The sequence below is a fragment of the Cenococcum geophilum genome (assembly GCF_001692895.1).
Source record: "Cenococcum geophilum 1.58 unplaced genomic scaffold K441scaffold_19, whole genome shotgun sequence".
Classification (NCBI taxonomy): domain Eukaryota; kingdom Fungi; phylum Ascomycota; class Dothideomycetes; order Gloniales; family Gloniaceae; genus Cenococcum; species Cenococcum geophilum.
The window spans coordinates 1,678,631-1,697,104 of record NW_027137577.1 but is presented as its reverse complement, the minus strand read 5'-3'; the positions used below and the strand labels follow the sequence as shown (position 1 = coordinate 1,697,104).

The window sequence follows — 18,474 nt, the reverse complement described above, 5'->3', positions numbered from 1 at the left end:
TAGTAGGGGTTCCCGTTAGGTAAAGCTATTTAGCGCTAACCCTCTATTAGGCGTTAAGTAGGTGAAGTTACCAAGGGCATAAAGACTTAGGTGGCGTTATATACAGTAAAGAGGTATATAGCGTTATTATAAATATGCTTATTAAGCTAAGATTATAGGTATTTAATTATGCCTTCTCTTTTAGTAACTATAGTAATAAGTGTAATCTTAGCCTTCTTTAACTATTAGACCTCGCGTTTAGACACGCGGAGGTCGTCTTTAGTTTCTTAATATGTGTTATTAGCGAGCGCCTTACAAGCTTATAGGTCTTGGATAATATTACAATCTTAGGTAGTACGCATCTTAGCTTATATAAGCTTTAGGTAGTAGTTCTATAGAAGGCGGTAGTATTTATTAGGTTCTCGTGCTACTATTTTTATAAACGCCTCGGCGTCTTATATTTTAATTTTAATAGGTAGTAACCTTTCTGCTTGCTTATCCGTAGTTATATAGTTAATAAAAGATAAGATATTATTAGTATCTATCTCCTTAGGGGTTAAGGCTAGGGCTAATAAATCAAATTCTCCTAGGATTAATTGGCGTTGTAGGTTAAGTATAGGTGTTAGATTATTTTTTAGGTTTAATATAGTAGCTAGTAAGAAATATTGTCTTACTATTATGGGTTCCTTAGAAGTATAAAGTAAGGTAATTTATAAATATGCTGCTTCTAATAGCGCCTGCAGTATTGCAGAGACGTAGAATTGGTTGTAGGCTGAGCGTTGGTGGTAAAAAGGCGCAACGTAATGTCATGGGACGGGGGCAGTGGCTACAGAGCGTATGTATTCGAGGAGTCTACAAGACGTTGCGCGATCGATCGTAAGAGTCGAGGGCGTAAGGAGGTGATATACCTACGCGTAGCTGACGTAAGCTGTACGCGAGGTGTACACGAGAGCACGGGGCTCTCCTATGGAGGCCCCTGCGGTCGGGTTCCGTGACAATAATAGAAATTTGCGAATTCTAGAAATCCTTAGATATCTTATATACTACTAAGACTTTCCCAGTTTATAATTACAGCAATTTTCTTAGGGTCTATTTTAATTCTGTTATAGGATATAATTAGGCTTAAGTACATAACTTCGGACGTATAGAACTTGTATTTCTTAATATTATATTATAAGCCTGCGTCTTATAGGCGTTTAAAGACCATCCTAATATGCTTCTAATGCTTAAAAAGTAAAGATAAATAGATTAAGATATTATTAATATACGCGGTAATAAATATATTAAGGAATTTGTAAAGCGTATTATTAATATATTAATAAAACGTACTAGGACTATTCTTTATACTAAATGGCATTACTAGGTATTTAAAAAGTCCCTATTATATACAGAAAGCTATATACTTCTTATCTCCTTTACAAACACGGATTTAATTAAAGGTAGCGACTACGTTAAGTTTTGTAAAGTATTACGCTTTTGCTAAGTAGTTAAGCGTTTCTTAAAGTAGAGAAATTGGATATTAGTTTTAAATCGTAATTGTATTTAGGGCTTAATAATTAATATAGAACCTTAAGCCTCTTTTAGGTTTCTTAATAAATAGTATAGGTAAGGTAAATAGTAATTAACTAGGGTAAATAAATCCTTTCTCTAAGTGCTCTTTAAGGTATTATTATATTATAAGCAGTTCTTCTTATAATATACTATATAATGGGCCGAACTTCGGCGTTATACTAGGTTTAAGTTCTATCTTAAAATTATACTTATCTTAATACGGGGGTAGTTAGTTTATAAATTATTTCTTAAATATATTAATTAGATTATAATATTCTTTAGGTATAAGAGGACGTAGGTTAATATATTGCTTTAGTTTTAACGCCTTCTTAATATCTTCTAGTGTTATAGTAAAGATCTTATAGTCTCATTTCCTTGCTAACAAATAAAAAGGGTGCGGCTTATATTATACGAATTTTAAGGGGCTTTAATATATTATCTTCGCATTCTTTTCCGTAATTAGTAGTTATAGCTTTATTATATAGTTTTAAGGTTTATAGTAAGGGCAATTTATATTATATTAAATTTAATAGTCGTGTGTATATTTATAGGGCAAGTGGTATTTTAAGTAATAACTTCGGCAGTAGGTTATATAGAACTTTAGTATTTCTTTTACCCAGCTAATTAAAGGGTTGTGTCGTTTTAGCTATCTATATCTAAGCATTACCTTATAATGCTTTAAAGGGGTTATAAATAAGGAGACATATTTAAGGTATTTACCTATCTATATTTTTATAAGAGTGTAGTGTATTATTTCGCCATATATTAAGGGTTTACTATTAAAGCCTTATAGGCCTTAGGGCTTATTAAATTTCTTTAAATTTAGGCGTTAAGTTTTCGCGTGGTTTATATTAATAAAGCCTATACTAGTAACTCTGCTATCTATAAGGATTTACACTTTCTTCTATTTTTTAAGTATTTAAATTTCGCTAAGTATATTAAGGGAGTTATATTGTATATTAGCGCTAGAAGAGCCTAGACACTTATACTCTTCCACTTTTTATTTTAAGGCGTAACTTAGCCCTAGGACAATTTATTTTCTAAGTTAACTAAAGGTAAAATACTTTATAGCGACTAAGTATAATTTATAAAATAAGTATAATTTAAGGACCGAGAGGAACTACGGCAGACCTTTTTAAAAGGGTAAGTTCGGTAATTCCTTTAAATGTGTCCCTTTTTACCACATCTAAAGCATTCTCTATTTGCGGCTCGTATTCTTTATTTATTAGTTCCTAAGGGTATATAGAATTAAGTAGAGTTAAGGTCTATAGGGTTATATATAGGACTTTTAGGTTTTAGAGATAAATCGCGCTTTAGGGCATATACTGGGTTTATAGCGTTTTAAACGTAAGATATAGTTAGCTTTAGAGAACGAGTCTGTTTATTATATTAAAGGTTTTTATTAATTTATTAACATATTATAGCGAATTTAGGTAAGTCCTTTGGCAGTTCTTTGCCTACTAACTATACTTTAATTTTATCTAAAATAGCTTAATAGAGAGTAGTAACTCTAGCGGCTTTATTCTAATCTAGTTTACTAATAAGGCCTAAAAAATCTAAAAAAAAAGCTAGTAAAGTCTTAGATCCGTTATTATAGGTTTTTAAGTTTAGTAATAGCTATATGTTCGCGGCTAGTGTTATTATATATCCGTTCTAATAGAGAGATAAAGATTTTAAAATTAATAAAGGTGCTATTATAGAAGAATAGGTCCATAGTTTATATAGCGTCTTTACTTAAATAAAACATTCTATAGCTAATCTTGCTGGCTTTAGTAGGGTATTAGTTATAGTTTATTAAAAGTTTAAGACAGAGCTTAGTTATAAAGGGACGTAGGTTATTTTAATTTCTATTAAATATTAGAGGGTTAGGGAGCTTTTCAGATTTTATAGTAAGTACTAGGTTTGTTATAGGTATAGATTAAGCTGCCGTTACTAGTTTAGGGTTTATATTTAATGGGTTAGGTTTATATATAGTTATTTTAATTTTGTTTATAGGTATAACTATTAGGGTCTCTAATATAAGTGCTTTAAGGTTACGGGGTTCTTTATAGATTGCTCCTATTAATTACTAGTACTAAGCTTCTAATATCGCTCGCTGTTAGGCCAAAGCATCTATAAAGGACTGTTGTATTATAGTTAACTATTCCCTAACTAGGGCTATAATACTTATAGTTAACGCGGAGGGTTTAAGTTCGTTTGCCATTTTAATAGTAGTTATTTTAACGTAACGTAATATAAGGGCGTAAAGAAACTTCGGGAAAGATTTAAAGGAATAATATAAATTCTATCTAAATTTAAGGGTATATAGCTCTCGCTAAGAATAAGACATTATGTAAAAAAGAGAAAGGAATAATAAGAGAATTATATAATTAAATAGTTAGGGGCTTAGTAGTTAATGTGTGCGCATATATACACGCGGTCTTTAACGGACTTTAGTAAAATTTAATTAATCTAATAAAATTTAGCAGAAGTCAATTAAGCTAGCAGAATTCGGCAGAATTTGGTTAAAGCGTCGGAATTTATCTGTTAAGTATTTCACTAAGACATTCCTACTATAACTAGGCTAGTCCCGTTACAATAGGTTAAATAAGGTAGTAAAGCTATTAAGATAATCTTACGCGTAAGTGTATACTCAACAAATTGCTAAGGAAGGTAGCTTAAATAATTATCTATTAAAAGTAGGCCATATTACTATATTTTACAGTTAAAATATTTTATAATATATCTTATATATTTATTATAATATTTAATGTACCAGTAATAACTACGTAGTTAGTAAAACCTTTAAACTAGACACCTTTATCTATAAATAGCTTCCTATTTACCTTTGCCTTCCTTATAACTAGAGTACTATTCTTAATCCATATCTTATTAGCGATCTTAATTTAAGCGGTATAGACTTAAAGGTGGGCGAGGTTTACTAGATTAAAGGTACCCTTAAAAATATCTAGGTAATCCCTTTTTATAACGCTAGAAAGGCGGAGTTTAAGTAACTTTACGCTAGGAGGGAGAGGCTTATTAAGGATATTAGCTATAGTAGCTATTACGGTAGCTTATAAGGCCGAAGCGGCTAAGTATAACTATAATTAAGCTATTTAAGCTAGGTGGTATTTATACCAGTAAGCCTTCTCTATTAGGTAGGCTTTGTACTCTTTCTTATACTTCTAAACCTCCCTTTTATCTTAGGCTTATTCCCTTTACTCTCTAGCAATTTTACGCTCTTCTAACGGCGGCGGTGCGTATATTAGCTTTGGACGGCATTATAGGACTAATAGAGGAGGGTATAGCGGTTATAGACGATGGTGTAGTTAAGGTAGGTCGTCTAGGTGGGTTTGCTTATTGGGATTGTGCACGCGTATAAATATCCCAGTTGGTTATAAGCGGTAATAGCGTTATTAAATGATTCTTAAACGAATAAATGATAAATAAATGATGAATATTAATAAGTTCAGCGATATTAAAAGCGAATTAGCCACGTAGTGACTGCGTTCGATGTTCGCGAATATTGCAGGAGGTCTCAGCATTGTGCGTTGCTGAGATGGATACTGCCAAGCAATATATAGACGCTAGTATATCTTTTCAATACTGAATTACTATTCAATATCAATATCAATACGGCCTTATACTGATATTGAATATTGGTGGAAGCCCTGAGTCAAAGCGATCGGGACCCTGAAAGGATATGCCTTCATTACGGAATGCCAACAAGTTTCGCACAGGCTACAAGAGGAGAAGCTCTTCAACGTCCATCAACTTGTACAAATGGCATCAATATGTTGGCTAAAAGAACATGGCGAGTGGGCGACTTGGGCGAGTAAGGCAGCAGCCCGACTTGAGGAGCTCGTCCCGCATGGTGGGCATGAGAGGAGGGAAGTGTGGACGGCATACCTCTCTCACGCAATCCACGTGGCTGGGTTGGACGGCACACTCGACGAGACAGCAAAGGCTTCGCTTCTAGATCGAGTAGGGCGATGTCAAGCAAGTCTAGGACAGTATTCAGCGGCAGAGAAGACACACCGACAAGTTCTTGCATACCGGGAAAAGAGCCTGGGAAAGGAGCATAGTGGGACACTTATAAGCATGGATGAGGTGGGATTTGCACTATCCACGCAGGGAAAATATGAAAAGGCAGAAGCCGTGCACATGCTGGCGCTGGCGACCTGTGAGAAGGTGCTTGGGAAGGAGCATCCAGACACGCTTACGAGCATGAACAACTTGGCGCTTGTGCTGAACAGACCAGGGAAATATGAGGAGGCCGAGGCGATGCACCGGCAGACGCTAGCAGAATATGTGAAGGTGCTTGGAAAGAAGCACCCAGAAGCGATGCACAGGCAGACGCTGGCAACACGCGCGAAGGTGCTTGGGAAGGAGCATCCTTCCACAGAAGTTGTATTTGTGTTGGTTCTGCATATGCTGGGTATGTCAGAAAGTCTAGTGGGGGGTAACCAAGAGGTATAGACCTATGCTGAGCGTATAGTCAAGCGCACGCAGTGTGGTCAGTAATAAATCTTATCATAATAAGATTAATTAATAATCGTTATTAAAGATTATTGCTTATTACTTACTTATTTTAATAATTACTAATAATTTCTTAGCGTACCCTACTATAAAGTAAAATATTAAATCTCCTGGTTTCTCTAGGTATTATATATAATTATAGCTTTAGAAGCTAATTCCTCTCTTTTTATAAGTATTCTTAATTTAACTAATACCTTTAGTATATAATAAGAGAGGAGTTTAAGGTCCCTAATTTATTAATACTTCCGCCTACTAAGCAATAATAAGCTAAAGCTTAATAGAAAAGGCTATAAAATTATTTACTACTTTAAGTGCTTATACAGCGTATTAGCAACTACTAACCTTTAAAATTACTTAAAGTTAAAGTACTAAATTATTTTAGTAGTTAGTAATAGTAGTACTAAAGTTATAATATATATAAGAAATTAAAGCAACTCTATAATAAAGCTTCCGCCTAAAATAATATAACTAAGTTTAATTTCTAGGTGCTTAAGAAGATTCTTAATAAAGACGTTATTAAATAGGCTCTCCTTAACTTAATTATTATATAAAACCTTCCTTTTTAGGTAGTTAAATAGCTAGAACTTTATATACTCTACTAAGCTTTAAATCTAAAATTAAGAAGCTATATTTTAGTATTTTATATAACTATTACTAAAATAGTTAATAATTTATTCTAATTATAAATAAATATTATATAGAAGAAGCTTTAGTCTATATTAATAAATATTTATCTTATTATTAATATCTAAACCTTATTAAATAACTACCTTCTTCTTATAATCTATACTTACTTTATTAATAACTAGAAGGTACTAATAAAGGCTTTTTTTACTCTTTATATAGTAGCTAATTATAATAGAGAGGACTAATAAAATGCTTTACTTTTAGTTTTAAAGAACTTTAGAATTATATAAAAGCTTAAAGCTATTATTACTAATAACTCTAGTATAAAGAATACTCTCTGCCGTATAATTAGTTAGTATTTTTTTTTTAAAAAAAAAATAAGATATTAAATAGGATCCTATATAATAGCGAATTTATTACTAGAGCTATATTATTAATCTTACTATTCTAGCATTCTTATTTTAAGATATTATTAATATTAAGTAAATTAAGCTATATAAAGAAGATAAGAAAAGCAAAAAGGAACTTAGTAAAAAGAAAAAAAAGGAGAAATAAGACTTATTTTTATATATAGGTATACTTAGTAAGCTTTATAATATTATTATCTATATACGCTCCTTAGCTATATATATAAAACTATTTAAGAGTTATATAGGGAGAAGGATTTTATTTAGTAATTATATATAATAAAATAGCTAGTTTTATATACTTATTATAATACTTAAGTATAGGAGTACGGTTAATAAGTATATAGAGAAAAACTTATTAACGCTTTTAAAGGATAGTCTTACTTTATAAGACTAGTAACTACTTTATATAATATTAGAGTTCCTTATACCCTTTAAGAAAGTAATATAGAAATTATAAGGTAATAATATAATACTTAACTAAGTGCTTCCTATAATAGATATTTTAATTAAGTATATAAATAGGGCTCTTATATATTTATAAAAACTAATGCTATAATAGAAACTATATTATATTAATAAAGTCTTTATTTTTAAAATTATATATTACTAAGTAAAGCTTAATAAGTACTATATAAAAACTAATAAGTCGCCTCTTTATATAGCTGCTTTTATTCTTTACCTAAAGTATTATATAAATTATATTAAGAGATATTAGCTAGAAAAGTAGTAAAAGAATACCCTATTAAGGGTTAAGAAGCTTTAAAAAAAGTACTAAAATAAGTATCTAGTTTCTATATTATATAAAAAGGGGCCTAAATCTAAGGTATAGAAAGAATAGCTTAACTTATTTAATTATATTAAGTAAGATATTAATAATAAGTATACTTATCTAGTAAGTTAAGATAAGTATAAGAATTACTATTTTAAAGAGCTGTATAACCCTAAGGTTTCTATAATTTAGTAATAGGCGTAAAAGTAGTAATAAAAGCATTAGTTATAGCTTTTAGTATTTATATTTAAAGTTCTATTAATTTCTATAATAAGTAATAAGCTAAAAAGAGTTTTTTCTAGTAGGCGTTATATAATATTATAGGAAAGAATATAGCTTAAAGTAGAAATAGTTAAAAAAAACCTAAGTACTTAAAGAGCTAATATTTAAAGTAAAGCTTATAGAATACTATCTAGGCGTATTACCTGCTATATTCTACTATATTAACTATTTTCTACTATTTTCTACCTATAATAGCACTAAGGTAGGTTGCTTCTTATATTACCGTATTATACCATATTATACTATATTCTACTATATTTCTACTATATTTTACTACCCTACTATTAGCTTACTTACTACTTATTACGGCATAGGCAGAAAACAGTAGTTATAGTAGAACTTAGTAGATAGTTATAGTGGAACTTAGTAAATAGTTATAGTGGAACTTAGTAGACAGTTATAGTAAAACTTAGTAGATAGTTATTGTTGGTTACACAAGGTGATATCACGTAGCTACGGTTCGTAGATAGTATGATAATTGTTCTTCTTAAATAGGGGAGGGCAAGGAACTTAAGGTTCTACGCCACGCTAGTGCCTTAGCTATACGTAACGGCAATTTGCCTTATATATAAGGCAAATTGCCTTACCTTATTCCCGACACTGGCAATTCTTCTTTTATAGTTGCTATCTGTATCCAAATAACGCAATTAAGCGTAATAAATATTAATCCTCCTTACTTACTATTGCCATTGCAATATAAGTCTCGCTATCCCAAAATCTGCCTCTAAAACTGACGTTAAAAAGTACTAAGCTAAGGGAAATAAGGAAAGGGGCCGCCGGGGCCGGTGTACGCAAAGATATAGAGCCAGCTGCTAAGGCGCTAGTGTTAAGCGAGCTAATGGCGATTTTCCATCCCGGGGATGGAAAATCATAATTGGCCAATTTAATGAATAGCATTGGCAGAACTCCACACCGCCACCCGAATCAATTAGGCGCGGCGCTCTTAGCAAGAATCTAACTAATTAGATAACTTCGACCGGCGGTTAAAGTTCTATAAGATCTTAACTTCTTTAAGCTTCCCTCTTAACCTAACCTTTAACTCATATACGCAGAGTATTTGTGTCTACGAACGTCTCTAGTGCCTTATTTAGGCTTGCCTTTATTATTGCATCTACTAGGTTATCTTAGCCATTAATCTATTAGATCTTAAAGAGTTCTTAACGCTTATAGGATTGCCGAAGTACTATAATATTAATTATAAGGCGCTTCTTCTTTGTGGTACCAAGCTTAACTAAACACTTATAGAGGGAATATAAGTCGGTATATATGATTATAGGGATAATAGGAAGTTCGAGCCGATCTATAATTATCTTAAGGGTAGTTCTAATTGCAATTGCTATATTAACTCCGCTAACTATTCTATATATCTCTAACGCTAGAACGCTCCGAGTGACGCGTTTACTTTTAGTTAAGCTCTAATAAATAAGATTGCTATAGATCGTAAAGTTATTCTCTCTAGTAGATTTATTTGTAATAATAATCTTATATCCTAGCTAGGAGCTAAAATCTTTATTATTCGTGAATAATCTATTAATAAATACGAAGAGCTTAGCGGTAGAAAGGTTAATAGGCACGTAGAGTAGTCCCTAATTAAGATAGTTTATTTGCTAGAAAAGACGTTTATTTAGGGCAAAAACGTCGTCCTTAGTTAGTTCCTGGTGTTAGGCAGCAACAGAGAAATCAAATAAAGCCTTAGGTTAACAGATAGAAGCAATATACGCTCCGTAAGCGCGTTACTCCATATATCCTTACTTTAGAGAATTAGCGCTAATAACGTTAATCTTCTTACCTTAGCCCTTCTAGCGTAAAGTAATAGAATCCTTATTTAGGGAGAGGATGCATCTATTAAAAAGTAATAGTGTTATTAAATTAAGCTTTTCCTTTAGCTTTGCTATAAGATTTGCCTTTACTAGCTTATCTTCTTTAAGAGCTAAGAATTGGTTATCTCCTAAGATAATTATATCGTTAGTTTACATGCCGACGATTCTAAATAGAGTTCCTGTGGTTATAATAAGGAAGTAGGGATTGAATGTAGATGTAGTTATTAAAAGCTTCTCTTTATGGTGCTTGCTATAGGTAGCCCACTAATATATTCCTGCCTCTATAATTCCATATAATAGCTTAAGTATAACCATAATTATATCTTTAAGATATTAGTGGCGAATTTACTCTAAAAGGTATGCTAATATTAAGCGCTAAAGATACATCTTTAATTGGGTGTAGGCCTAGGTAATATCTTACAAATAAACTGCTATTCTATTCTTTATTAAGGAGGGAGCTAGCGCAACAATAACTTACTAACTAGCTCGTTAAATTGTGGGAGATTACATAAGAATTACCTCCTTGCCATTGTTATTGTAGCCTTAGATAACAAGCCTTAATTTCTTAAATGGGGCGTTAGTAGCTTTACCCTTAATCTCGTTAACTATTCTTAACTTAAAGATGCGAACTCTATTGAACTTAGTAGGGTTATACTTCTTAAATTTAAAGACTCCTCTTGTAATAAGACTGTTAATCTCCTACTTATTAGATGCTTGGAAAGGAGCTCCTAGGGTTATAATACGACCTTCCTTTTAGAGCTATTTTACGAGCTTAAAGTTAGCCTTCTCTTTGGCTGTTATAAAGGCTATTAATAACTCAACTCTATTCTTAATAGTAGTAATAAATTATTCTTCAAAATTAACAAGATGTTAGTAATTTTGTGATCCCTTTAGGCGACCTCTACCGCGTCGTAGTTATAGCGCATCTACTATAATTGTATCGGGATTATAGTCGCCTTCTAAAGTACGTTAATTGTAGTTCTCCTTTAGGGTATCTTCTAGGGCATCCTATAAAGGCTCGGAATTGTTATCTTTATAGTAAGGCTTAATAACAGTTAAACGGAATTAAGTGGGTCCGTAAGGCATCTAAATAGTATAAATTTAACCATTAATTATAATAAGTTAGTATAGGCCTGACCATCCTCCCCTTTCACGCTATACGCGTACTTTAGACTAGAGTGGCAGATTAAGCGTAGTTAAAGTATTTAGGCCATTTCTTATTCCTAGTACGTTATTAACCTGGCGTATAGCGTAGAGACGTTATACCTCCTTTATTGCCTTGCAAATAGCCTTAGCTCATTACATAATAGAGGGAGATAGTAGAGAATCATTAGTTATTTAAGGGTAGGTGCTAAAGACTAGTAATATAGGTATAAGTCTATCCGGGCTAGCGGAATTATTAATAGCTTTAACAGCCATTTGCAAGGTAAGTTCTTTACTAGCGTCCTTTAGTTCTAAAGAGATAATCTTATATACGCGGCGTAATAGCGCGTAATATCGCTCTACTTTTCTAATACTATTATATACCTTAATAGGGACTTCCTTGACCTTAATTGCTATTGCCTTTATCTGTTGTTGGAACTCTATAGATAAGAAGTTCTTTCCTATATTATGGATAATTTAATTAGGGGGTCCTAAATAGATATTAATTTAGTATAACTAAAGGGTATCCTATGCGTTTCTAGCTAATATATCTTTTAAGAAACGCGCGGCTTAGAAGGAGGTTAAGAAGTTAATAACTTAGAGCACTGGCTTGCCGCTAAGATATATAACGTTAATAATAATACAGAAGTTAAAGTTGTAGTTATTCTTAAGGGTGAACTTAAATCGGCCAGGGGACTTCTGGTTTATTTAGCAGTAATAGTAGTACTTTATAAGATACTTAATTGCCTTAACCTTAACTTTATGGCCTACTCGCTAAAGAACCCTAAGTAATTAATAAACGGATAGGTGGCCAAAACGACGGTATAGTTAGCGTAATTCTAACTTAGTTAAGTGGCTCTAAGCAACACTCTTTTCTAGTTAATAAAGGAGCAACCAGGGGTGACCCTACTTACGTATAACAGGCACCTAATTGTCTTCTTAAATAAGTATATTCTTAAGGTTATCAAGCCTAACGCCTAATTTATCTATATCTTTAATACAAAATAGAAACGGAGTGTTTGTAGGAATAATATAGAAAGTGATATATCCTAAGGGGGTTTGGACCCTAATTGTGCCGAGAGAGATTGTAGTACCTTTACTAAAGCGAATTGTATATTGGCCTACCGTTAATTGGTTAATCTAAATAGAGCTATTAAGCTACTAAAGAGCTTAAACTTAAGGTTCTCCTGCTATAGATACTCCTGTGGCTCCTATATCCGGCATAATACTATAGAAGACGTACGCCAAGTATCTGTCGTCGAGGGAAAACGCGGAACTCTCCTTTGGCTTATTAAAGATATCTAATTTCGTAATAGAATGGAGCGTAGATTGGTTATTAAGAATAGCAATAGTTTATATACCATCTACCTTACTATACTCCGTAAAGTATTAGTTAGGAGAGTAGTCCTTAATTTCCATATCTATAAGGAGCTGTTCGATCTTATTAACCTCACCCTTAAGATCTTTTACGCCTTCGTATTAAACCAGAAAGCTTTAGAAGTAGGCCGCAGTAACTTCGTAATTTCTAATATTTCTTATACTTTAACGGAACTTGTTATATGCCTCTTTTCGCTTATTAAGGGAGTGTCTAGTTGACTAGTAATTTGGCTTCTTATAAACGTAGCATTTCTTCTGGCGATTACTTTAAAATAAACCTCCGCGAGGACCTCTACGATTGCCTTATAGTTGACGTTGATTATATCCTCTTCCGTATTCCCTACTACGGCTACCATATATTTAATTAGTCCAGTTATAATTATGTTGGTTAGGAATACTTAGTTAAGTAGAGTTTTCGGTATAGAACTATTAAGATTCTTATGTTTATATCGCAGTACCTATAGTAGAGCGTAGCTTAGTATATACTCCTTTAAACATATCCGTAGGTTTATATAGCGCTAAGTTATACTTAGGAATGCTATAGCAGGCTAAGATAACCTAGTCCCTTAGGCTGTTCTTATTTTGGTAAGTTTCGGTAAGTCCGCGTTAGATTTTCTAGAGTTTATTAAAGAGTAGTTAAAGGCACTCTAAATAAGTCTTTATTAGGTTAGAAGCAATAACTCTCTAGAATATAATCTCTTGCTATTCGGATATATAAAGTTAGCAATTCTTATTAGTTTTAAAGTGGGCTCTAGTAAGCTAAAGCATTATATTAAAGCTATAGTTTTTACCCGTAATATAGTCGTAATAGAATATTACTGCCCGTCCCTTTAATATAATGGAGAAAGCGTAGTGGTACTGGTGGCTTTAAATTTTAACCTTATTACAATAGTTATAGAAGACCTATAGTTTTGCTCTAAGTATATTATATAATTCTCCTCTAAACTTCTTCTCTTTGTCTAAATATACCTTTATTAGATTCGTAACTTCTTATAGTAGAGGGTCACCGGTTGGCTAGAGTAGAGGAGCTAAAGGCGGCGGAGGTAAAGGAGGAGTACCTCTAGGTAGGGGAGCACCTCTAGGTAGGAGAGCACCTCTAGGTGGGAGAGTAGCGTTCTAGGGGTTTCGTTCCGAATTAAAGTTGCCTTTTAAAGAATATAGGTTGGTTCTAGGTTTCTATAGTTAACGTATAATCTTAGCTTCCGTCTATACTGGTTCTTCTATACTAGTAATAACGGCCTAAATATTACTAGTAATTAGGTTACCGTTCTTAATAACATATACCCCGTTCCTACGGAGGAAGTCTTAAAAATCCTAAATAATATTAACATTACTAAGTACCTAGGTATTAGCGGTCCATTCTGCAAAATCCTCCCTAAAATATTTCTACAGCTATAAATCGGCGTAGTGTCTACTTTGGTAGAATATAATATAGTGTAGAAGAAAGCTATTAACTTATTTTACGGTACAAGTTATTGTGTTAAAGATAAATTCGTCCCAATTTTCATTAATAAGTTTCGCGTACGAAGCTACCCCTAGTAGTAAGGAGTCTTCCCAGTCGTTTGAAGTAGGCGTAGCCATATTTTTGGAGGGAGGGAAGTGTTATTGGCGTAGGGATTGTCGTTTGGTACGCGTTCGTGACGTGTATTTGCGATTATAGGGCTTAGGACTAGTTCTGGCCTTAAATCGCGAAGACTTATAAAGCGTGTTGTTCTGCGTAATAGACGCAAGAATCTGTAATCTGGAAAAGGCTTAGGACCAATTCTGGCCTTTAGATCCTTAGATTCGTAAAAGAGTTCTATTTAAGGTTTAGGACCAGTTCTAACCTTAAAAGATAGCTTCCTCTAGCACGAGTAGCACTGGTATAGTGGCTCGTCTCTTCTTGGTGGAATACCTAGCTGTTCTGTGGTATAACAGTGAAGTTAACCACTAATCAGTGTTGGTTATATAAGGTGATATCACGTAGCTACGGTTTGTAGATAGTATAATAATTGTTCTTCTTAAATAGGGGAGGGCGAGGAACTTAAGGTTCCACGCCACGCTAGTGCCTCAGCTATACGTGACGGCAATTTGCCTTACATGTAAGGCAAATTGCCTTGCCTTATTCCCGACAGTTATAGTAAAACTTAGTAAACAGTTATAATAGAACTTAGTAATATACTATTAATATGCGTTATACAACTTAGCGATTTTTATTAATATTTTTAAAATAATTATAAGACTAGTAAAATATAGTAGAATATAGTAATATAGTAATATAGTAGGTAATATACCCTAGCACTATTTTATAGACCTAAGTAACGCAATAAGATTAGAAATATAGATATTATTATAATTTAATTAATTAATAATGATTAATAATAATTAATAATAATTAATAATAATTAATAATAATTAATAATGATAATTGTATTATTAATTATTGCATTATTACTAACTACACTAAGCGCACGTCTCTGCTCCACCTTATTTTTTGTAACCAGCTCTACACTACTTTCGAGATACTTTTGTAGCGTAACAAGGGGCTCCTGTAGCAACTGGAGAATAAGAAATTCTTAAAGTGCACGAAACGACTCGGTCGAATGATCATAGTATTAAATGGATATTGCTAGGTGTTTCTGCATAAGCTATCTAATCGAGGCTTAATTTCCGAGCGGCTTTGGTGCGTAATCCGTGAGCGGGACACCATTGATCAAAGACTTGTTTTGCAGTTTATAAAAGTCCTTGACGTCCTTCTTGTCTGACTCCTGGATGTAGTTTACATCATCATAGCTCATCACCGAATGTTCATTTTGGCTTCCGAACCGCACCGCCGGAGTTGATTCCCTCGGCTGGCCGTCAGCTTTGAGATCGAGAGCAAACTCGTGCCTGAGCCCGATGATGTGCCCGATCTCATGCANGAACGTATTCTTGAGGACCTTCCTCCAGTCTGGCTCGACGAGCGTCTTGTCATAGACAAGGACATCCTCAACCTTGTTAGGAAAAAAAGCCGAGGCCAGGACGTCTTCGTCGTCATCACCTTTCTTAGCCTTGTAGTATTTGACTAAGAAGTTGGCTTTGGTCTTATCGGTGGCCGCAGAGATGTTAAGGCCAAAGCCAATGACATTCCATTCATCGGCTGCTTGTTGAAAGGATGTTGCAGTATACCTGAGGTTGAAATAGGCTTGTAAGCGCTGTTCATGAGCAGATCGAAAAAGCTTCTGAAGATATTTTCATGATTTCACAGTGTTTAGATATCCTTTACGATTCTGTTGCCTGCTTGCGCGCCATGGCGGGGCATTACTTACTTGTGATCAGCATCACTTGCGAACCCATCTCGAACTACAAAGTACAAAAGCTTTGTAGGGTTGCTCGTGGATGCAGTCCAGCGTGGAATGAGATCTCGCAGGCCGAGGACGATCGAGGGATGCTTCGGGTCCCCAGACGGTTGATCTGGTGGAGTGGCAAAGGTCGGAGTTAGACCTCGCTGTGTCTTGCACGGGTAGTATCTTTGTCCTTCCGGGAACGCAGCCATGGTGTCTGCAACAGGAACTTGATCTGCTTCGTTTGGGTCGTTTGAAGGTACAGTGCCGCACCAGTTTTGGGGTTTCTGTCTGGAGGTTTGCTCTGCGAACATGATTTTAAAATCCAGGTCGACACGTTGTATTTATACTTCAGGGAAGATGTTGATGCGGAGTTTCTCTAGGGATAAAATTCAGTGCGGCTGAGCTGTTGCAGTCTGTTCCAGGGATCGAGCAAGCAGCTGAAGGCATTTGAGTCTAGATCCTTCTGCAGAACGTCACAAGCATGCATCTCACCTTCAGCCAAGCAGACAAGTCCTGCACATCAAGTCTGAAGGTGTGCTAGCAAAGCTTGTACCTGACCAATCAGGCTGAGCCCGCCGGTAATTCTCCTGCTCAGACAGATTTAAAGGAGGACCGAAAGCTATCTGGATATCACCATGGTTGATAGTCAGCTCGAGTGGCAGCAAAAGATTGCTTGGCAGTCCTGAGCACTTTCCTCCGCTCTCTTGGCCTTGGGTCAACCAATCGTTGTCTCGCTTGTCTGCAGCTCAGCCTGATGTTCAACAGCTTGTATTCGCAATGAGTTCCTTGATCGGCGTCCAGCTCTCAACATGGTGACAGATGCTACTACGGCTGGAATACGGGGCTGAAACAAATTAACGAGCTGAATACTGCAGTTTTCTTATCTTCTGCAAATTCGCTTGATACAGTCAATTGCATGACCAGCTTCACCCCCCCCTCGTTGACAAAAGTCAATTTCGCCTAGTTGCAACCGTAGCGAACGCCTATGGCTGCAACGCAAGGACCGTTTTGGTTGCCCTGGAGATTCGCCTTGGTTGGCCAGGAGAATCAAATTGAAGACGTACGCTTCCTCTTCTCCCCCTTAACTACGCCTCCGTTGTGGCCGCCAAAACGCGATACAACGCTGTCTCTGCAAAGAGGTCGATGACATTTAGCAATATCGTACGGGTGGAAACCTTACGACATTTGACAAACATCACGGCACTGCGGAGGAAGGCCTTCAGGTCCGCCAGAAGCAAGGTTTTGCAGCCAAGAATACGGCTTCGCTACAATTACTGTGTGCAGTTGGTGGCAATCAAGAAATCTCGCAGCGCTCGCCAAAGGGGGGGGTGAAGCTGGTCGTGCAATTGACTGTAAGAGCCGCACACATCAAAATATCTTCTTTGTATACAAAATCAAATATAAATCGAATATTCCTGTATGCCTACGAATTTTTTAGATTATAAAAATATATGAAGCTTTAATTTACACCGACATCTATATCGCGACGTCTTGGCAGGTGTTTTTACCAATATAACGTCCTCATCTGCCCGCCGAAAACGAGCTGCGTCGCAAACCTCTGTACCCCAACACCCACCACCAGCACCCCCCGGCTCTAACTCTCTTGCTAAAAGCAGCCGACGTCTTAGTGTTGCTCCTGAAAAAGGCCAAGCCAATCATATAAGAGCTTCCTCTGTGGCTGTAGAGGAACTCCCTAAGGAGGTAGACCAGTGTGGTCAGTAATAATGCAATAATTAATAATACAATTATCATTATTAATTATTATTAATCATTATTAATTAATTTAATTATAATAATATCTATATTTCTAATCTTATTGCGTTACTTAGGCCTATATAATAGTACTAGGGTATATTACCTACTGTATTACTATATTCTACTATATTTTACTATATTTTACTAATTCTATAGTTATTCTAAAAATATTAATAAAAATCGCTAAGCTGTATAACGTATATTAACAGTATATTACTAAGTTCCACTATAACTATTTACTAAGTTCTACTCATCAGGAAATTTTTTTTCGGGCTCGTTGTTGCAGTTTGCGGCAATTTGCGGCAAACTATACGGTCGCGGCAGTCGTATATGGTCTTGTGCGGTTTACGCATTTTTGATCTGTCTCGATGTGTCAGATCCATCCATGTCTTAACCATCCGTGTCTGTCATCCGTAGTCTGTACATCCGAGGTCTATCATCACGGTATCTGTCAATCCGTTATCCAATGTCCATCCGTATCCGTACAAATGTCTGTCTGTCTCGTCTGTCTGTAACCACTCCAGTCCGTCCGTCCGTCCGTCCGTCCGTCCGTACCGTCCGCCGTCCGTCCGTCCGTCCGTACGTGCCGTCACGTCCGATGATGATCCGGAACAATCCTCTTAGCCATGTGTCGATCGTCATAGCAATCCTTATGGCGGTTAACTTACTAAACCTCGGAAAACATTTCCCATAGGGGGAATAGAATTAACGAAATTATTTATCGAGATGTAAAATATATCAATATATCCTTATATTTTATACGTTTTATATTTTACATATTTTACACGTTTTACACGTTTTATATATTTTATATATTTTGCACAATTTTATGTATCCGAGACGCGCAAACGACGCTCAACGACAGATTTTACGCCATCCGAGACACGTCAAACGACGTTCAATGACCGTTTTATGCATCCGAGACACGTCAAACGGCG

General features: G+C 35.0%; 2 protein-coding genes across 2 annotated transcripts; one reads left to right on the top strand and one right to left on the bottom strand.

Annotated features, from left to right (window-relative positions):
- Window positions 1-5,262: 5,262 nt before the first annotated feature.
- Window positions 5,263-5,988, top strand: K441DRAFT_558532 (uncharacterized protein; the record flags this gene model as incomplete). Its single annotated transcript, XM_067643414.1, has 1 exon — window positions 5,263-5,988. A coding segment is annotated over one exon (726 nt), but the record flags the coding sequence as incomplete, so codon positions are not given.
- Window positions 5,989-15,118: 9,130 nt separating this feature from the next.
- On the bottom strand, window positions 15,119-15,990 carry K441DRAFT_677170 (uncharacterized protein; the record flags this gene model as incomplete). Its single annotated transcript, XM_067651038.1, has 2 exons — window positions 15,119-15,623; window positions 15,764-15,990. The coding sequence occupies 2 exons, from the start codon at window positions 15,988-15,990 to the stop codon at window positions 15,119-15,121; spliced, it is 732 nt and encodes a 243-aa protein (XP_067504447.1).
- Between the last annotated feature and the right edge of the window lie 2,484 nt (window positions 15,991-18,474).